A 19897-nucleotide genomic window follows, 5' to 3' on the forward strand; every position below is an offset into this window, starting at 1 on the left:
ACAAGCTACTACTACTTTCTCTCTCTCAACTTTTCTCTAGTTTGATGAAAGATCGCTGGTCGAGTATTTCTCTGTTCCGCCGACGCTGCCTGAAATATCGCCGGCAAATTTTCTTCGCCCACTGCGGAGAGCGGAACTGAAAGCCGTGGGCACGACTGGTGAGGTGAGAGGGGAAACATTTGACGGACGGAACGTCCAGGCTGGGGCTCGGTTTCCGGTGGTGCGTGCTCTCTCGCACCGGAAGTGGCGGAAGGACAACAAGGGGCAACGGCGCGCGAGCGGCTGCCGATTGTTTTGTGAGTGCGACGGCGGCCGCCGGTTACTCGGAGCAGAGTGAGCAGCGGCTTTCAAGAGCGAGGAGGATAATGCCGCGGAGGAAGGTGAGCGTCGCTCAGGGCCTCGGCTCCATTACATTCCCTCACACCCACCCCCCCTTTCCTCAAGTGGATTTGTTGTATTCCTCTCTCTCCCGCCGCCTTGATTTTTTTTTCCGCCGACCGCCTGCCTCAGCTAAAAGGTTTGATCCCCCCCCGCCTGACTGTGGAGAAGGCGGTGAGGCCAGACTGGGGAACGGCGGCTGGTTTTCGGAGGGCGAAGAGCAAGTGGAAGAGCCGCTGACTTGCCCTCTCTCTTGCCTGGGCCCACGGAAAGCACGAGAAGCCGCTGCCTCGAGCTGGGCCCTACCAACGACCCAGCCGCGCGCGGTCTGGCCCCGCCCCACCGCGCACGGTGATTGGCCGGATCCCGCCCCCTTTGCCGGGCGATTGGTCGGGTATCCTGTCTATCAAGGCCCAGCTGGTGACGCTCCCCTCCACCTGGTTGGTTAGCCGGCCGACGATCCCGCTGCGAGCCGTCCATGTCGCGCCCCCTCAATTTCCGGCACCGCCTCCTGGCTCGGCGATTGGTCTGCGCCGATGCGCTCTTTGATTGGTTCACCTCCCTGTCCGTCAACGCTCCAAGGCGGCGGAGTCCCGCCACCTGATTGGATACTCGGGCTGGTCTTTGTCCCGCCCCCTTCCCTCATCTTTGGAGGAGGGAAGCACTAGTGGCTAGGTAGTCGGGGGGGGGGGGCTGGGCAGCGTAGGGTAAAACAAGGACAGGCGGTAACCAGCACTACGCACAGTTGCACTTGGGTGGAATTGATTTGATTTATTGTCGCATGTATTGCGATGCGGTGAAAAGTATTGTCCTTGCACGCTATACAGACAATAAGCCTACCGTTCATAGGGTACATAAGGGAGCAGCTGTACGCAAGGTATACGGCTATATTCGCTGTACAGACTATAAGCATACCGTTTGTAGAGTACATAGGGAAGAAGCTATACAGAAGCTATACGGCTATATGCGCTCCTCAGACAATAAGACTACTGTTCCTAGAGTACAGGGGAGAAGCTATACAGACAATAAGCTTACCGTTCATAGAATACATAGGAGAGAAGCTATATAGCTATATGCGTTATCCAGGCAATAAGCCTACTATTCGTAGAGTACATGGGGGAGAAGTTATACACAAGCTATACAGCTATATGCGCTATACAGCCAATAAGCATACTGTTCGTAGAGTACACAGGGAAGAAGCTATATAGCTGTATGCATTATACGGGCAATAAGCATACCATTTGTAGAGTACATGGGGAGAAGCTATATGCGCTATACAGACAATAAGCATACCGTTCATAGAGTACATAGGGGAGAAGCCAAGGGGAGGGTGCAGTTTTCCAGTTACTGATCGGGTGTGGAGAGAGATCAGCTTGCTACATGGTAGGACCATTCAAAACCCTGACAGCGGCAGGGAAGAAGCTGTCCTTGAGTTGGTTGAATGACCAGTTTGTGTGCAGTGAATAACATCGCTGCACCTTCTGCAATTTGTTACCTCGTGCACCAACACAACCTTAGCGAGGCAGAAAACAACTACCTGCAGGATTGGGACCGTGTCCAGTAGTAAACAAGGGAAAAGAAGGAACAAATTTCCTGATTAATTGTTTCAGTACATAATCTAATGAGAGTTGGATGGATTTTCAATACCCTTATCTGTGCTGTGCTGTGCTGATTCTCATGGTTGATCCTCGCAGCCAATCTTGTCATGTTTGCAGTTGATATAGTAGGTTCCAGCAGGCAGTTAGCGCACGTCTATGCTCAGAAAAAAAAATTTCACCGCTGTGTGTTTTGATTTGCTTGCTGCCGCCACTGTTGTTTTGACTTGTGCATATCCAGTTTAGGTTCACAGGAGGGATACATCATAGTGATCATTCTATGCAAATAAATGTGTCAATGATGTAGCAATTTTCTGCATTGCCATTCATTCTATTTCATTTAACATGAAGGATCCAATTGTGTAGTTCATGAATGCACGCAGACACAGTTAGTAGTTGTAAAACTAATAGAATGTTATTGTTTATTGCGAAAGCAAAAGTAACGAGATGATGCTTCAGTTATAGAGAGCATTGGTGATACTATATCTGGAGCGCAGTCTCATTTAAGGAAGGCTGCAACTTCAGTGACAGCAGTTCAGAGGTTAAGTAGACTGTTACCTAGATGGTTAAGTAGACTGTTACTCTTTACCTTATGAGGTAAAGAGTACAGATCTAGCTTGTCCAAGTCTAAAATTTAAAAATGTAAGAGATGACTTGATTGAAATAATTATCCTGTGGGTTCGTGACGAGGTGAATGTGAAAAGGACATTTCCTCTTGTGGGAGTATATAGAATGAGTGGGTCATTCTTTCAGAGTAAGGTGTCACCTGTTTAAGATAGATGAGTTTCTTTTGTGTTGAGTGTCTTTGGAACACTTTCTGAAAAGGCAGTGGAAGCAGAGTCTGAATATTTTTAAGGCAGTAGTGGATAGATTCTTGATAGTCAAGGGGGTGATAGGTTATTGGGAATAGGCTGGGATCAGACCAGCCGTAATCGTATTGAATGATAGAGCAGGCTTAAGAGGCCGAGTGGCTTGCACTTCCTCTGAATTCGTATAAAAACAGATGACCAAAAATGCAGAGCAGTCAGCAGACAGTATGAAATGCTGTGGAAAAGTCCTTGGTTGATACCGCAACATGTGCTGCCTTACTTTCTCAGTGATTTTTTTTTGTTTTATTTCTGATTTTCAGAATCACCAGTCTTTTGATTTTTGTTAATTATTTTGAATTTTGTGCTTTCCTTTGACCCCTGCTGTTTGGTTCATCATTGTGTTGAAAGATAGTTTCTAATCATAACTCATGGGACTGCCATTTAAAGATGTCATGAAAATTCCACACAGTCATGAAAATTCATCTTATGGTTGGGAAGATTAAAAACAAAGGGTTGCATTGAATTTAACACCTTTCACAACGTTGGAATGTCCCAAAGCATTTACAGCCAATGAAGTACATCTGAAGTTAAGTCACTATTGTGATGGAGGAAGCGAGGCAGCCAAATTTGAGCACGTTATGCGTTCGCAAACAGCAATGTGATTTGTTTCCCGAGATGTAGGGAGAGTGATAAAGATTGACCAGGATGCCAAGGATAAATCCCCTGCTCTTTAAGAGTGCAATGGGATTTTTTTATATTCCTGCCTGGGACCAGATGGATGTGGTTTAATGTCTCATCCGAAAGATGGCATCTTGGATAGTGCAGCACTTGTTCAGTGCAGCAAGGAATTAGTGGCATTGCATTTACACATTTTATCATGAATTGTGCCACTCAGCACTCTCATAAAGAATTGTTTGATAAGTTTTAATGCTTAAAACCGTACTATAATTTCGTTAATGAAAACCAGTGACAGTTTTTGGGGTTAAAATGGCTCTGGAATGGCATTGGAACTGTTGTATATTGAATAATTAATGCTAGGAAGCATGGATGATTAAAATAATAGAGCTCTATTTATAGGGTAGTGTTCACTACAAAGCTGCTTCTTCACCCTGGTGGTTTCCCGCACTAGCAAACTGTAACAACAATCCTGGTGAATACGTAGAATCTACAGTGCAGAAGAAGACCATTCGGCCATTGAACTTGCACTGACAACAATTTCACCCCGGTCCTATTGGAGGGGATATTGAGTTTCTTGAGAAACATCAAGATAGACAAATCTCCGGGGCCTGATGGGATATACCCCAGAATACTGACAAGAGGCAAGAGAGGAAATCTGTGGGGCTTGACAGAAATTTTTGTATCCTCACTGGCTGCAGGGGAGGTCCCAGAAGATTGGAGAATAGCCAATGTAGTTCCTTTGTTTAAGAAGGGTAGCAAGAATAACCCAGGTCATTACAGGCTGGTGAGCCTTACATCAGTGATAGGGAAATTATTGGAGAGGATTCTTCGAGACAGTATTTATTCCCCCTTGGAAATGAGTGGACATATTAGTGAGAGGCAACGTAGTTTTGTGAAGGGGAGGTCGTACCTCACGAACTTGATCAAGTTTTTTGAGGAAGTGACAAAGATGATTGATGAGGATAGGGCAGTGGATGTTGTCTACATGGATTTCAGTAAAGCCTTTGGCAAGGTCCCTCATGGCAGACTGGTGCAGAAAGTGAAGTTGCATGGGATCAGAGGTGAGCTGGCAAGGTGGATAGAAAACTGGCTTGGTCAAAGAAGACAGAAGGTAGCAGTGGAAGGGTGCATTTCTGAATGGAGGGTTGTGACAAGTGATGTTCCTCAGGGATCAGTGCTGGGACCTTTGTAATATCTATAAATGATTTGGAGGAAAATTAGTAAGTTTGCGGACACCACAAAGGTTGGTGGATTTGCGGACAGGGATGAGAAACATCAGAGGATACAGCAGGGAGTTGTCTGTCAACGGGATCAGTTGGAGATTTGGGCGGAGAGATGGCAGATGGAGTTTAATCTGGACAAATGTGAGGTAATGCATTTTGGAAGATCTAATACAGATAGGAAATATACAGTAAATGGCAGAACCCTTTTGGAGTACTGATAAGCAAAGGGATCTGGGTGTAGAGATATACAGGCCACTGAAAGTGCCAATGCAGGTGGAGAAGGTATTCAAGAAGGCAAACGGCATGCTTGCCTTCATCAGTCTGAGTATTGAGTTTAAAAATTGGCAAGTCATGTTGACATTTTATAGAACTTTAGTGAAGCCGCACTTGGAATAAAGTGTTCAATTCTGGTCACCACACTACTAGAAGGATGTGGAGGCTTTGGAGGGGGTACAGAAAAGACTTACCAGGATGTTGCCTGGTGTGGAGGGCATTAGCTACGAGGAGAGGTTGGAGAAACTTGGTTTGTTCATACTGGAGTGACGGAGGTTGAGGAGAAACCTGTTAGAAGTCTACAAGATTATGAGGGGCATGGACAGAGTGGATAGTCAGAAACTTTTTCCCAGGGTTAAAGAGTCAATTACTAGGGAGCATAGGGTTTAAGGTGCGAGGAGCAAGTTTTAAAAGAGATGTATGTGACAGACTTTTTACACCAAGAGTGGTGGGTGCCTGGAACTCATTGCCGGGGGAGATAGTGGAAACGGATACGGTAGTGGCTTTTAAGGGGAGTTTTGACAAGTACATGAATGAGGTGGGAATAAAGGGATATGGTTCCCGGAAGCGTAGGGGATTTTAGTTAAGTCAGGCAGCGTGGTTGGTGCAGGCTTGGAGGGCCAAAGGGCCTATTCCTGTGCTGTAATTTTCTTTGTTTGTTATACTGTAACCCACGTATTCATCCTGCTAATCCCCCCGACACAGTAAGAAGTCTGACAACACCAGGTTAAAGTCCAACAGGTTTATTTGGTAGCAAAAGCCATAAACTCAATCTACAAAATAATGGTTGGAATACAAGTCTTTACAGGTAATCAAGTCTTAAAGATATAGACAATGTGAGTGGAGAAAGCGTTAAGCACAAGTTAAAGAAATGTGTATTGTCTCCAGGCAGGACAGTTAGTGAGATTTTGCAAGTCCAGGTAAGTCATGGGAGTTACAGATAGTGTGACATGAACCCAAGATCCCGGTTGAGGCTGTCCTCAATCCCCCTGACACCAAGGGACAATTTAGCATGGCCAATCAATCTAACCCACTCGCCTTTGGAGTGTCGGAGGGAACCGGAGCACCTGAAGGAAACGTACGCAGACATGGGGAGAATGTACAAACTCCATACAACAGTCACCTGAGGCCAGAATTGAATTTACGTCCCTGGCACTGTGAGGCAGCAGTACTAACCACTGTACCACCATACCGCCCCCTCTGGCAATGTAGCATTCCCTGATACTGCATTAAAATGCCTCTGGGGTAGGATTTCTACCATAGAATCCCTGCACTGCAGAAGAAGGCCATTTGGCCCATCGAGCCTGCACTGATAACAATCCAACCCAGGCTGTATCACCATAGCCCCATGTATTTATCTGCTAATCCCCCTGACACTTGAGAAGAAATTGAGCATGGCCAATCAATGTAACCTGCACATCTTTGGACTGGGAGGAAACCCAGGCAGACACGGGAAGAATGTGCAAACTCCACACAGTCATCCAAGGCCGGAATTAAACTCGAGTCCCTGACACTGAGGCAATAGTGTTAACCACGTGGCTTTCCAATTCTGAGGCAAGAATTCTACAAACTGTGCCAGCATTGAAAACCTGCCATACCCTCCCTGTTCTTCTCTCCATATAACTCCTATTCCAGTCGATGATGTGGTTGAGACTTAAGGTGTTTAGGTTATAAGCCATGGAAGCAATTTTTACCTTTATATTGAAATCCCAAAAATACCTAAAGAAGAAAGTATTGTCCCACAATCAAGAACATCTCTGACTTCCCCAAAAACAGGTTCATTATTTGCTGCAGCCCTTAACCAACAATGTATAATTCCTGTTCTGAGCTTTTCACTGATTCTTATCGAAATTTGTATTTTTTTGAGTAGATGCAAAATAAAAGCAACCAATGTTTTGAAGACTGAGAAGCATGCTTTTAGGGACAGCAGGCCTGAATGTGGCTGTAATGTGCTCCCCTCCCCTAAACTCCCCCATGAGCATGAACACGTTGATACATAGTGCTCAGTGCAATTACCAAGAATGAATATTAATGCATAACATTTTCTCCCCCTTTTATATTGAATGTCCCCAGCACAGTCAAACAGTGCAACATAAACAATAATCAATAAGTCAGATGTTCTGGAGGTTGTCACTCTCGGATGATTGACAGGGAATCCCTGGCAGCAGCTTCTTTGCGCTGGTTGTAACCTCTGGCATTTTTGTCTTTGCACAAAAATTATCAGTGGTTGTTCTGACTGTAGTCAACGTTGTAACTGAAGGTTGACTCTGTGTTTGGTCTATAGGTGAGGGTTTGCTTTTAATAGTGGTTATCAGTGTCAAAGTTGCAGGAAGGTTCAGGTCAGTACTTTTACACTTGAACCCAAATTTTCAGCAGGTTCCATTTAAAGCAGATTGATTCTCCCTGCCAAGAGCTGGTCTGCCTGCCCCAGGTGACATTATCTCTGGTCTGGTTTGAACGGTTTATGAGATAGGCCCAGCCTATGCAAGGATGGTGGCAGGAACCCATTTCTCTCCTGTGGAGTAATTCCTAGCCACAATTCCTTGTCCTTGATGGAAGACACAATGTTTTGTTTTGCCACCATTCTATTTGTCTTTGTTGTTGCTATGGCACAATTTCTTTCATTTTTGGAGGTTTCAACAAGTCGAATGTCGAACATTGTTGTCTCTTCATTAATAATGCAGGAGAGGTTTTGGTTGTGGAATGAATGGTATTCCTGTACATTACTAGGAATTGGTTAAGACATTTGATTAATGAAACTTGTTCCCTGGTTGCTCTAAGTGTATGTTTCATGGTTTAGACAAAACATATTGGTAGTCCACTCTTAGCAGGAAGCTACAGTGCAGATCCAATATGTTGAATGCCATTCTCAAAAAACTTCTGAATTCTTGGGAGAAAAATTGAGGTTCATTGTCCTGTTGTTCAGGGAATTCAAATCTACTAAAGATATCTAGAGTCTCAATAGTCCTTTCTGATGAAGTAGATTTCCTTTTAGCAACTTCTAACCCACTTTGAGCATCGGCAGTTACTAAGAACATATGTCCTTCAAAAGGTCCTGCAAAGTCTACATGCGCTCAGTGCCGAGGCTCTTCTGGCCATTCCCATGGTTGGAGCTTTGCTAAGAGTGGCAGGTTTGTACGTTGCACTTGTTGAACACATTCCATTTCCGTGACCAATCCAGGCCACCAGAAAAAGACCCCAGGCTGTTTCCTTCATATGTACAGTTCTACAATGCCTTTGTGTAATTGGTTTAATACTCATCTTTTCAATGGTGTAATGATCACATCGAGCCCCCAAAGAAGACATCCTGGCTACTAACAGCTCCAATCTTTCAGAGGAATACAGTTTCGAATTTGAGGTCTTCCCTTGTAATGCCATGTCCATCACTTTTGAGAATATCAGATCACCCCGAGTGTACTTCCTGACTTGTCCAGAAGTGACTGGTGTACTGTCCATCTGTTCAAAGTAGAAGATTATTCTACTTGAGTAAGTTTAACAAGCTGTTACCTGATGAGTTATTTGGTAGTGGTAATCTTGACAGTCCGTGTGTATTACAGTGTAGACTTGATTGTCAGTACTTGATCGTATAAGTACGTGCAGATAATAGCAGTGCCCATCTCTGCATTCTACTTGGCAATGATGAAATTTCCATGTGTGGTCCGGAATTGTGGGGCAACACACTGGTACAGTGGTTAGCACTGCTTTCTCACAGCACTAGGGACCTAGGTTTGATTCCAGCCTTGGGTCACTGTCTGTGTGGAGTTTGCATGTTCTTCCTGTGTCTGCGTGGGTTCCTTCTGGGTGCTCTGGTTCCCTCCCACAGTCCAAAGATGTGTAGGTTAAGTGGATTAGCCGTGGTAAGTGTGTAGGGCCATGAGGATAGGTTAGGGGAGAAGGCCTGGATAAATGCCCTATCACAGAGTCAGTGCAGACTGGATGGACCAAATGGTTTCCTACTACACTGTAAGGATTGTGTGAAAAGTGGTAGTTAACGGATGATGGAACTTTTTCTTCAAGATATTGCTAGATTTTCTTTACTCCAAATATAATCACAAATGCTTCCCTTTCAATTTATGCATAGTTACTTTTAGCCTTACTCAAAGTTCGAAAGCAACGGGTCTTTCTTCAGCTGGTAGCACAATGGGCAATATCACTACTTCAGCATCATAAGAGGATGCAGTGGTAGGCTGAGATCAAAATGTGTAAGACCTTCAGATTTGAACAACATTTCTCTGGTTTGCATGAAATCATTACAGCATTGAACTGACCACTTTCACTTCTGGTTCTGACACAAGAGATTATGCAATGGTTTTAAAATGGTTGTCCAGTTGAAACAAATCTTCCATAGTGATTCAACCATCCTAGGAAGAATCGCAACTGGTTAATATTTTGAGGTGCAGGCACCTCTGTGATAGCCTTGACCTTCGAAGGCGATTTGTGATCCATGGTGTCAATCACATATCCGAAATATTCACTGGAGGACTGGAAGAACTCACACTTGTCCTTGTGGACTCTCACTCTATAGCCTTCCAATCTGAAGACTGGCATCCAAATTCCGAAGATGTTCTTCTCTGTATCTTCCAGTGACTAGGGTTATCCTGATAGCACTGGACTCTGCTCAGTCCATGCAGGATCAAATCCATTGTTCTTTGAAACAATGAAGGAGCAGATGTAATACCAAACTGCCATCTTTGGTACTGGAAGAAGCTTTTATATGATTGTTAGAATTCCTGTGACGACTTGTCTACGTTCATCTGTAAGTGAACCTGGTCAAGGTCAATTTTGCTAAAATGTTGACCTTCTGCCAACCCTGTAAACAGGACATCGACCTAGGATAATAGGTAGGTAGTGTTCCACAAACAATACTGAATTTAGGGTGACTTTAAAGTCTCTGCAAATCCTCCAGATCCATCCTCCTTGAAGACCGGTACTATTGGTATGGCCCATTCACTAATGTTGACAGGTTCCAGGACTCCTGTCTTCACGAGTCATTCCAAGTCTGTTTTCACTTTCAACCTGATAGTAGGGTACCGACCTTGTCTTCAAGCATTTTGCTTGGCTTTTTTCCATTTAACGCAACAATGTGTTGCTTTAGAATTTTTGTGAGGACTGATTCAACATTAGTCACCAAATTGACTTCGGCCCGGTTCAGTCAAATTTCTCTAACCATGTTTGACCCATCAATGCTGGATCAAATTGGCAAAGGTAACTTCAAGGGAGAGTTCACTGAATATTTTAAAGATTGTTTCTCGGAGCAGTATGTTGTGGAGCCAACCATAGAGCAGGGGTTGGGTTGTTTGGGGGCGGGGTCCCTACATAGCTGGGTGTTTAGGTTGTTATTCTGGAATTGGAGGGATTTTTTGATTATTTTTCTCCTAACTCTTTCAGAATAACTGGCAGAACCATCTGAAGTTAGCAAATCACTTCTGTTGGATGGTGCAGTTGTCCAGAAGAAGTTAACACTTCTAGCCAATTGCTAGGTAAACCCTTACGTGGGAACCTCCTGGAAGGATTCCCCAACGCATCATTGGGGTACTACTAACTACCCCCCTGACACTGGGGAGCCTGGAAGTTATGGGCCAAAAGATACAGGTGGTTACAGAAATAGAGAAGGCAAGAACATGTAGACTTAAATATGTGGATGAGGAGTTCCAATTTAAAGTGTTATAGGACTAATATAGGTGAAAAGGATATGATGAATAAGATGATCTGGGATAAGGTATAGGTGGTCAAGTTGTGGATGAACTAAAGTTTCTGGAGAGTAAAGGTGGAGAATGGAGGAGGGGTCAGACAGCATTGGAATAATCAAGTGAAAAGGTCAAGTTTCTCTGAATTTCCAATTTTGGTGCAATTGGCAAGTTTTCAGAAGTGTTTTTCATTGCTTGTGTTGATTCTCAAAACTCATTTTGCATATCACCAAATTAAAAACTGCCATGCACTGATTCAGTTGTGTATTCTGTATTACAGAATTTTTAAAAAGCATTAAAGATACTAAGTGGTGCATGTTGCAGTTTGATCAAGATAGCTGAAAATCAAGCATTTTAATTCAGTGTCTCGTCCACCACCGGGAATACCCAATTATAAATACTTAAAAATCTATGCAATGCAATTTGCTTGTTTAATTGGTGTGCAGGAGTCAGTTATTAATTAAAAAGTTGAAATCTTTTATAAATGTTGCGTGCAGAGGGAAATAAGGGTGAAATTTAACAGTAAAATGATTTATTTTGGTAGGAAGGATGGAAAGAAGCAATATAAACTAGAGGATATAATTTTAAAGGGGGCACAGGAGCAGAGAACCCTTGAGGTATACATGTAGATGTTGTCTTTGCACCTAAAAATGAGCTTGATTGTATGAATCTTATTGAAGACTTGCAAACAGGCTCAATTAGCACAGATTGGCAAGGATGAATTCATTTTAGCTCATTTACTTGCCTAGTTTTGTGGCTGGGGTTGGTTTCTGGTGCGGTGTTTTTAAGTAACCGAAAAGATTGTGCAAACTCTGAACGGGAAATAATTTGCTCTTGAAGTTCCTTTATCTTTTGCATTGTTGGCTGATTTCAGACAGATTGTGCTGAATAGCAGAAATACCATGCTAATGTAACTAATCAATCTTCTTCAGTTTTTATTTTTGGACTAAGTATACCATCAATTTATATGTATTTTATGCTTGTCCATATGACTAGATCCGGATGAAATAGATCCAAGGACACCGGAAAATAAGGATGTAAATTGTAAAGTCAGTAGTCATAAATTTCCAAACCTATTTATATACAGGGGTGGTGCCAGAGGACTAGAAAATTATAAATGTTACACCGTTGTTCAGAAATAGGTATAAAGATAAGCCCTGCAATTATAGGCCAGTCAGTTTAACCTTTGCGATGCACAAGATTTTAGAAATTATAATTTGGGGCAAAATTACTTGTCCAGATTCTGATTAAGGAAAGCGAGCACATGTTTGTTAAGAGGAAATTGTGTTTAACTAACTTGCTTGAATTTTTAGATGAGGTAACAGAGAAGGTCAATGAAGGTAACGCAGCTGATGTTGTGTGCAAGAACTTCCAAAAGGCGTTTGATAAAGTGCCGCAAGTGAATAAATTTACAGCTCATGGAATGAAAAAGACAGTGGCATCATGGTTACAAGATAGAGTGACAGGAAACATCAGTATTGAATGTGAGTAGAGGAAGCTTTACAGTGGGCTTTCCAAAGTTAGGGCCCCTCCTGCTCTTGATGTAAATTAATAACCTAGACTGTACAGAACACAGTTTCAAAATTTGTAGATGACACAAAATATTGTGAACTGATTTGAGCAGTGGTCACTATCTCATATGCCTTCCACCTGCCTGGCTAATTTCTGAATATTAGGTGCAGAATTACCCGCCCCCTTGTTGAATTTTCTACGTATTGGCTAAAAATAGTTCTGGATGCACCTCAAGTGTTTTGCTCCTTCCCTACCTTTCATGCACAAACAATCCAAGGTAGTAGTTGGGTAATTAAAATCCCCTACTTTTACTGTCTTGTTATTCCTACACATTTCTGAAATTTGATTGCGTATTTGATCCTCTGTCACTGATTGGGGACCTATTGTACACATCCAACAACCCAACCCAGCACGTTTGCTCCTTTTTTGAGTTTTAGTCCTAGCTTGTCTGTCATCTTTCCCAGGCTCCTTGCATTAAAATATAGTTCATTTGGCCTTTCTGGACTGACTTTTCTGTCAATTGTTTGGAAAGTGTGCATATTAAACAGATCAGAACTTACAGACTCAAACAACTGTTGTATTTACAAATGATTTTAAGGCATGAAGCAAATATTTGGTAAATGCTAGAGCATATAACATGATAAATTACGCATACAACACAAGAAAACAGAAATGTATCCTTTGCAATAATTTCCTCAGATAAACAGCTCTTAATGGTAACTTCTACCTATGTTCTGTGCATGCCTAATTGGGCATCCATATATCAGTTTGGATTGGGAATGTGTTTTATTTACTGCAGTGTCCACATTTTGAGTGCAATCTTACCAAAATAATTTGGTGTTTCTCCTCTCACCCCACCCCCTTGGCACTTCTCCAGCTGGGCACTGCCCAGCCATGCCGCTGACCATCTACCAGGTTTCAATGGCCTCCAGTTACCCCTGGCACGGCCATAGCATCTGGTCCCCGTAGGTGGGGATGTTGAGCAATTCTTGCTGACAAGGGGAAAGTGTCTGGTAGGCTGGAAATTGCCATTCCGGATGTGCTAATGTTATGTAAATCATTACATTAATAATTAAATTGGTTGTACACTCCTTCTGCTGGCAAAACAGAGCCAGGAAGATGGTGAATGGCACAAGACCAGATTATGTCCAGTGCAGAATGGCTTTTTGGCTGCTTTCCAGCTTATTATGCCAATTAACTGGCACAGCAGACTTGCAAAATCATGTCCTTTGAATCTTATTCAGGTCATATGGCAGAAACCTAAAGAAAACAAATTTCAAGTGGCTTTCAGTTATAAAGCTTTTAAAGTTAAAGTGTATTTATTAGTATCACAAGTAGGCCTACATTAACAGTGCAATGAAGTTACTGTGAAAATCCCCTTGTCGCTACACTCTGCCACTTGTTCAGATGCACTGAGGGAGAATTTAGCATGGCCAGAGCACTGAACCAGCACGTCTTTTGGACTGTGGGAGGAAACCGGAGCATCCAGAGGAAACCCACACAGGTATGGGGAGAACATGCAAACTCCCAAGCCAGGAATTGAACCCGGGTCCTTGGTGCTGTGAGGCAGCAACACTAACCACTGTGGCGACTAGGGGATTTTAATTTCATTGCAGTGTTTATGTAAGCTTACTTGTGACTAATCAATATACTTTGGCTTTAAAGTATTAAGGTCAGAGATTTGTTTTACTATACCTATAAAGCCCTTTGTATCTTGATACTTCTGAGTGTTCCCTAAAAGCAAGTTTTTTTTAATTGAAATTTTTAAAATGAATTTTTCTGTCATTTCTGATTTTTGTCTGTGTGTGTGTAGCTTCTGTTACAATAATTTCAAATCACAGTGCCCATTAAATAAACTTGTCAGTCAAAGATTCGGGATTGTATTACAGGCTGCTCTGATTCATGCAAAGGACAACTCAGTGTTTTTGAGCAAGGCTGTTGCTACCATAGTGTCAGTGATAGTGCTACGACAAAGTCTCTTGAGGCATAAGCTGCCACGATAACTGATTTTGCACAACAACATTTGCAGTCATCTTTGTTCAGAAATTATACAGAATATTTTTGACATATTTAGATGCTATTTTGCAATAGGTTACATTCTAATAACTTTGTATCTAGACTGATTAATTAAGGATGTCTGTTACACAGTCATACAAAACATTGTAAACAATAATCCCTTTGGTTTATATTGATTTAAAGGAGGTTGGTATGTGGTATTTTAACCAGTATGAAATACAATTCTATTAGGTTCAAATGATACCATAATGCACTAACATCCAAAAAAAAATTCAAATTTACTTTGTCTACACTTCTTTTATTTTCTCTTTGGGAATTTATAACTTAATGACAGAGCACATGTTTAGTTTTAGCGTATGACTTTGCCTTGTGGTGCAAAAAGGGAGGGAGTTTTATGGTTATGGTAATGTAACCAACAGGAAGCTGGTGTCATACCGGAAAATAACAGGGTTGAAATATTTCTCTTTAAATTACTAAACCTCCCCACAGCAGCAAATAATATTGACCCAAGTACACCTTACTGTGTGTTGGGTACGTTATAGTTTTCTCACTCCGCTTCCAGAAAGAATTCCTTCATGTCTATAATATGAAAAGTTAAGAATTTTAAAATTTTATTCATTCATCCCTAATTGACCTGCAGACTTGATGAGCTGACTTACCTCTTTCTGCACTGTAGGGATTCTATGATTGATGCTTAACCAATTTCTTAATTATTTTTGTAGCTGCGAAACTTCAATAGCCTATCCTGATTGCATTGTGGAATGTCAGCTCTGTTTTGTGGCAGTGGTTCCAAGTGTCTAGATTTACTGAATCTTTCAGTATTTTAGCATAAATACAAGTCCTTATTATTTATCAGCCACCTCTGAACTGGGTACTTATACAGTGCGGAAATATGACTGAGAAATCCATGAAGGGGAATAGAAATGTGAAAAAATAGCAAAAAATCCTTGGACTACAACACTTCAGTTTTTTGTTCTTGTTGTGGTAGAGCACATTATTAAGGGTATCTGTCTTTTTCCTATTGGATTTATTTTTATCAGAATAGCATTGTTTATTTCTTCTACCATGAGAAAGATTATGGCAAATGTTGATGAGCAGGTAATTGTGCAGTAGACTTGGACATCATGGGTATATATTTGTATTAGCTTTTTGTTTCATTCCAGCATGCATGGTGTACATCACTTGAAAGTGTGTCAAAACTGCATTACTGTTGAACTCTATTTTGTTCAAGTGATGCAGTAAAAATCAGCCAGCTGGCTCCTGATGAAATATTTTTGTGGTATATGAAATTTTAGTTACAAAAGAGTTCTGTAATATACTTGAAAATGGATAACTAGTAATCATTGTAGCTTCATAAATCGTTGAACATCCCCAGCGTTGCAGGTTTTGCTGACTAAAATAGCTTGCAACTGTTGCCATTCTACGTGAAATGTTGTTTTCCTGCAAATGTTAGATCAGTGCACTCTGTTGTAATTTAAGCATTTGTGCATATCTTCATATAACTAACATATCAAAGGATGGCACAGTGCTTCACAGCACCATGGACCTGAGTTTAATTCCAGCTTTTAGTGACTGTGTGGATTTTGCACGTTCTTGTTCTCCCCGTGTCTGAGTGGGTTTCTTCCAGGTGCTTCGGTTTTCTCCCACCATCCAAACGTGCAGGTTAGGTGGATTGGCCAATCTAAATTGCCCCCTAGTGTCCAAAGATTCATTGCTTAGGTGGATCAGCTACAGTAAATGTGTAGGGTTATGGGGATAGGGCAGAGAGGAGGGCCTACATGGGGTGCTGTTTTGGAGAGTCGGTGCAGGCTTGATGGGCCAAACGGCCTCCTTTGGCACTGTCGGGGTTCTATGCTTGGATGTTGAGTTATTTTGGAAATTTTCCAGGTTTAGAATGCATATAAAGGAATTTATTAATGGGAGCAGGGAAAGAACAGGAGGGAGCATTCTATTAATTTAAGCCACATACCTTTTTTGAAACATCTAGTTGTCAATTGTAGGTACTTTGTGTTCTGTAGAAAGAATTAAAAGGGGCTGACATTGAAACTCCACTAGATTCAGAAAGAAGAGAACATATGAACAGGGGTGAACGTAAAATGACCCCCTGACCTACCTAGCGTGTCTACAATGTATATCTGCTCCACCTTGTCTCCTAGTAAAGGTGAGAAAGCAAATGACTCAGGCCAGATTGAGGGGGTGGACAGACACGGATGTTAAAATCTGGAAATCGCTTGATCAGAGGGTCACTAGTAGATGCTCAAAACTAATCCAGGAGATCATGCTGACTCTAATAATACAATGTAGTGATCACTTTTTTTATGAGATGATGTCTGCCCCAGTCAGAAACAAGTCTTGCTTTCATTTGAAGCAATCCAATAAATTGCTGTCCACCAGACAAGCAAGAAGATGGCCCACAATTCTCTGGCAAAAGAACCAGTACCTGACATCTAGCTACATCTTGACTGATGCAAGTTATAATTGTTATCCCTGATTCTCCCTCACGTAATTACTTGGAATGAGCTGTCTACTCAAACACACTCTATTCTTAATCATCTCATTAACCTTGATCTAATGACCCTTAAGGAGGCATTTCTCATTTATGTGTTCATGCAGAAAATAGGAACCAAAGAATAAATGGGGCATGTTTACACTGTTGCAGTCATACCCTGCCGATTATGTTCCCTCAGGAAGCATCCTTACAAGTTGAAGTGGAAGCCTAGTGTGTAAATGGACAGTGATCGAAGGAGGCAGGTATGGACGCTGTGTGTATCTATGTTTGGGGAAGAGGGAAGGTTAACCCTTTAATAATGCAGTAGTAAGGAATGGAATTTCATTTTTTTTAAAAAAACAACCATTTGATTTGAAAATAGGACTGTTCATAAAATTGCAATACTTTTAACAATGTTTATGCTTATCAGAATAAGATGCATTGAAAAATTCACCTGAAGAGGATGTATTTTTTGTTTTGGATTATGTCCATCAGTTGACTAAATAATGGAATAAATGACTCTGGACTCGTAATCAAGTATAAAAATTGTTGGCTCTGGTGTATTCATTATTTTATGAAATGTCCGCTCACTTTTTTTTTAAACCCGATGCATTTCTGGTTTGATAACTGTGCATGGGCATATCTTCTGCAGTTATTTTCAAAAAAATCATTCAATCTTAGCACAGAAGGAAGGCCATTTAGCCTACCATATTTGTATCAATTAACCAGTTAGTCGTCCTTCCTGTTCTTTCCTTTAGTCTGACTTTCTTTTAAACTTTTTAAGTATATATCCAGTTCCCTTCGAAAGTTGGTGTTGAATTTCTGTGTACCACCTTTTAGGCAGTGCAATACAGATCATAGCCAGCAGAATAAAAAAAAACTCAACTCCTCTTTGGTTTTTTTGCCAAAAGTTTCCCAACTGTGAAAACAATTACTCTCTTTCTGCTCCATCAAAATCTTGAACACCTCTATTAAATCATTCCCTAACCACCCTTGCTACAAGGGGAACAATCCAGCTTTTCTAGTCTTTCCACATATCTGAAGTCCTATATGCAGTTTTTAACAGCCTTCTCAAATAGCCATGCTACCTTCAAAGGTTTGCATATCTGAACCTAGACATCTTGGAAATTCCTGTACCCTTGTTTTTAACTGATTCAATCAAGTTTATATTGCCTTTCAAAATTCCTTATTGCTTCTTTGCTGAAATTTCAAATGTCATCTGTCTTGTGACTTCACCACTATATATGTGTGATCCTGAAGTCTGCTGCTATTCTTATTGTTTTGGTACTTGTTTTGTGCTATACATAATATATACACACACATACATAAAACTGTATACTTCCCCACTCTCTGCTTTCTTTTAGTGAATTCTGCATCCATGCTGCTCCTACCCTTTTAATCCCACGGACTTCAGTATTGATGTCATCTGTTATGTGAAACTTTATTGAACACTTTTTGTTAGTCCATATGTGGATTAAGAGATCTAAATTACCTTTAGCAACCCTCTCCGTTACATCATCAAGAAACTCAATCAAGATTGTCAGACAATTTGCCTTCAACAAAACTATTAGCTATTATTTTATTTACTTGTTCTTCCAAATGTCAATTTGGCCTCAGGTAGTTTTCCTGCCACAGACATTAGACTGAATGGTGTAACATTTGCAATCTTCCAGTCCTCTGGGATATTCCTGTGCTCTATCCAACAAGGATTTGAAAGCCAGGGTCTGCTTTTTCACCCTGTGTCCCTCAGGACCTTAGGATGCATCCCATCCAGACTGGGTGACTGCCAGCTGTTTTAAGTGCATCCTCTATATCCATTTTTAAACAATAAGATTGCATCATCTAATTTTTGTTGTTATGATCCAAGCCAGCCTCATCAGAACAGAATCAAAATAAAGTTGTTTTGTTTTTGTTTATTTCTAGGTAATTGGGATAGCTCTGATTTGTTTAGCAGGATGTTGCGCTTCAGTATAAAGTTACACAATTATGCCATCAGTATGCTGGCTATGAGTATTTCAGTTTCAAACTAAACAAAAATCGTTTTGTGTAAAAAGGTTTAATAATAGGTTAATGGAAAAAGTGCTGCAGTTATGGAACGAGAAATGATAGAGATAAAGTTTTTTAGAAGAATAGAGGCACTTCGGCAATCTGGCAGCTATGAAGCGAGTTTGATGTGTGGAAAGTTAAATATACCTTCAGTTGTTGAGGTGAGAACAGTATTTGTTGGGGTGATGAAGCACTGTTTGAAGGTTATCGTGAGATCTTGCTGGAGTGGAGCCGTAGTCATTTCTATGAAGTGTACTCTGAAGCAGTGCTAAACCACAATCCTCCCCATTTATTTATTTTCTTCCCCACTTGTGTTTTTGTCATGCAGTTCTTTTGCCGTGCTTGTAAGTGCCTTTCTCCTTTAATTTTCTTATTTTTATGAATGTTCTATCTATTCTTTTGATCTTCTGGTTTGATTTAATTTCTCTCCTACTTACTCCTCTTTATGCAGTCACATTTCATAGGTATATAGCAACAGGTATATGCTATTTAGCTTTTCAAGTCTGTAGTGCCGTTCAATGGGATCTTGGCTGATCTGTTCTTTGACTTCATCCACCTTCAATGCCTCTACTATCTTTTAACTGTCAAAAATATATTCATTTCAGGTTTAAAATTATAAATTGAGGTGGATGGGCTCATCTTTTGTGTGATGGTGTTTCCAAACTGTTCTGACTAGCTTGTCTTTGTTTTTAACATGTTTGCTTGTCTTTTGCTAATTCCATTGTTGCCTGCATATTCAAGTGAATGAGTTTTACAAATTCACTCTCTTCTCGACCAATGTTGATTTACAGTGACGTTGAGAGTCTTCAAACCATACTGCGTGTGTAATTGTGACTTAAGCATTACATTTATTGGACAATGTTTAATTTTGCTACGAGCATTTAGCTGGTATTTCTGGCGAACTCTTCAAGATTTATGATTGGTAATTGCCCAGTAATTGTTCTTTCACCTTCACAAATCTCTCAACCTCCATCCTTTTGGCATAGTTTCTGTTTTGGTGTCCTTGAGCAACATGTTTCATTTATAGCAGAAGATGTAGAATGTAGTTATTGCAAATTCAAAATCTTATAGATTATCTGTTGGAAGTTTTATGAAATTTATTTATTATTGTGACAAGTAGGCTTGCATTAACAGCACAATGAAGTTACTGTGAAAATCTCCTAGTCGCTGCAGCGCCTGTTCAGGTACACTA

General features: G+C 41.1%; 1 protein-coding gene across 3 annotated transcripts in view; it reads left to right on the forward strand.

Annotated features, from left to right (window-relative positions):
* The first annotated feature begins 251 nt into the window (after nt 1-251).
* Nucleotides 252-19897, forward strand: part of kat7b (K(lysine) acetyltransferase 7b) — a 77229-nt gene continuing 57583 nt past the window's right edge. For 2 of the 3 annotated variants that reach the window (XM_080213903.1, XM_080213905.1), the window contains exons 1-2: nt 252-380; nt 16859-16922. In XM_080213903.1, the coding sequence (XP_080070029.1) occupies nt 16899-16922 (24 nt within the window). In that variant the 5' untranslated portion in view covers nt 252-380; nt 16859-16898. The remainder of the gene's footprint in view (nt 381-16858; nt 16923-19897) is intronic. The other variant, XM_080213904.1, reaches the window with a different exon arrangement.

Source organism: Carcharhinus amblyrhynchos, chromosome 27 (assembly GCF_965287045.1).
Source record: "Carcharhinus amblyrhynchos chromosome 27, sCarAmb.v2.hapA, whole genome shotgun sequence".
NCBI classification, from domain to species: domain Eukaryota; kingdom Metazoa; phylum Chordata; class Chondrichthyes; order Carcharhiniformes; family Carcharhinidae; genus Carcharhinus; species Carcharhinus amblyrhynchos.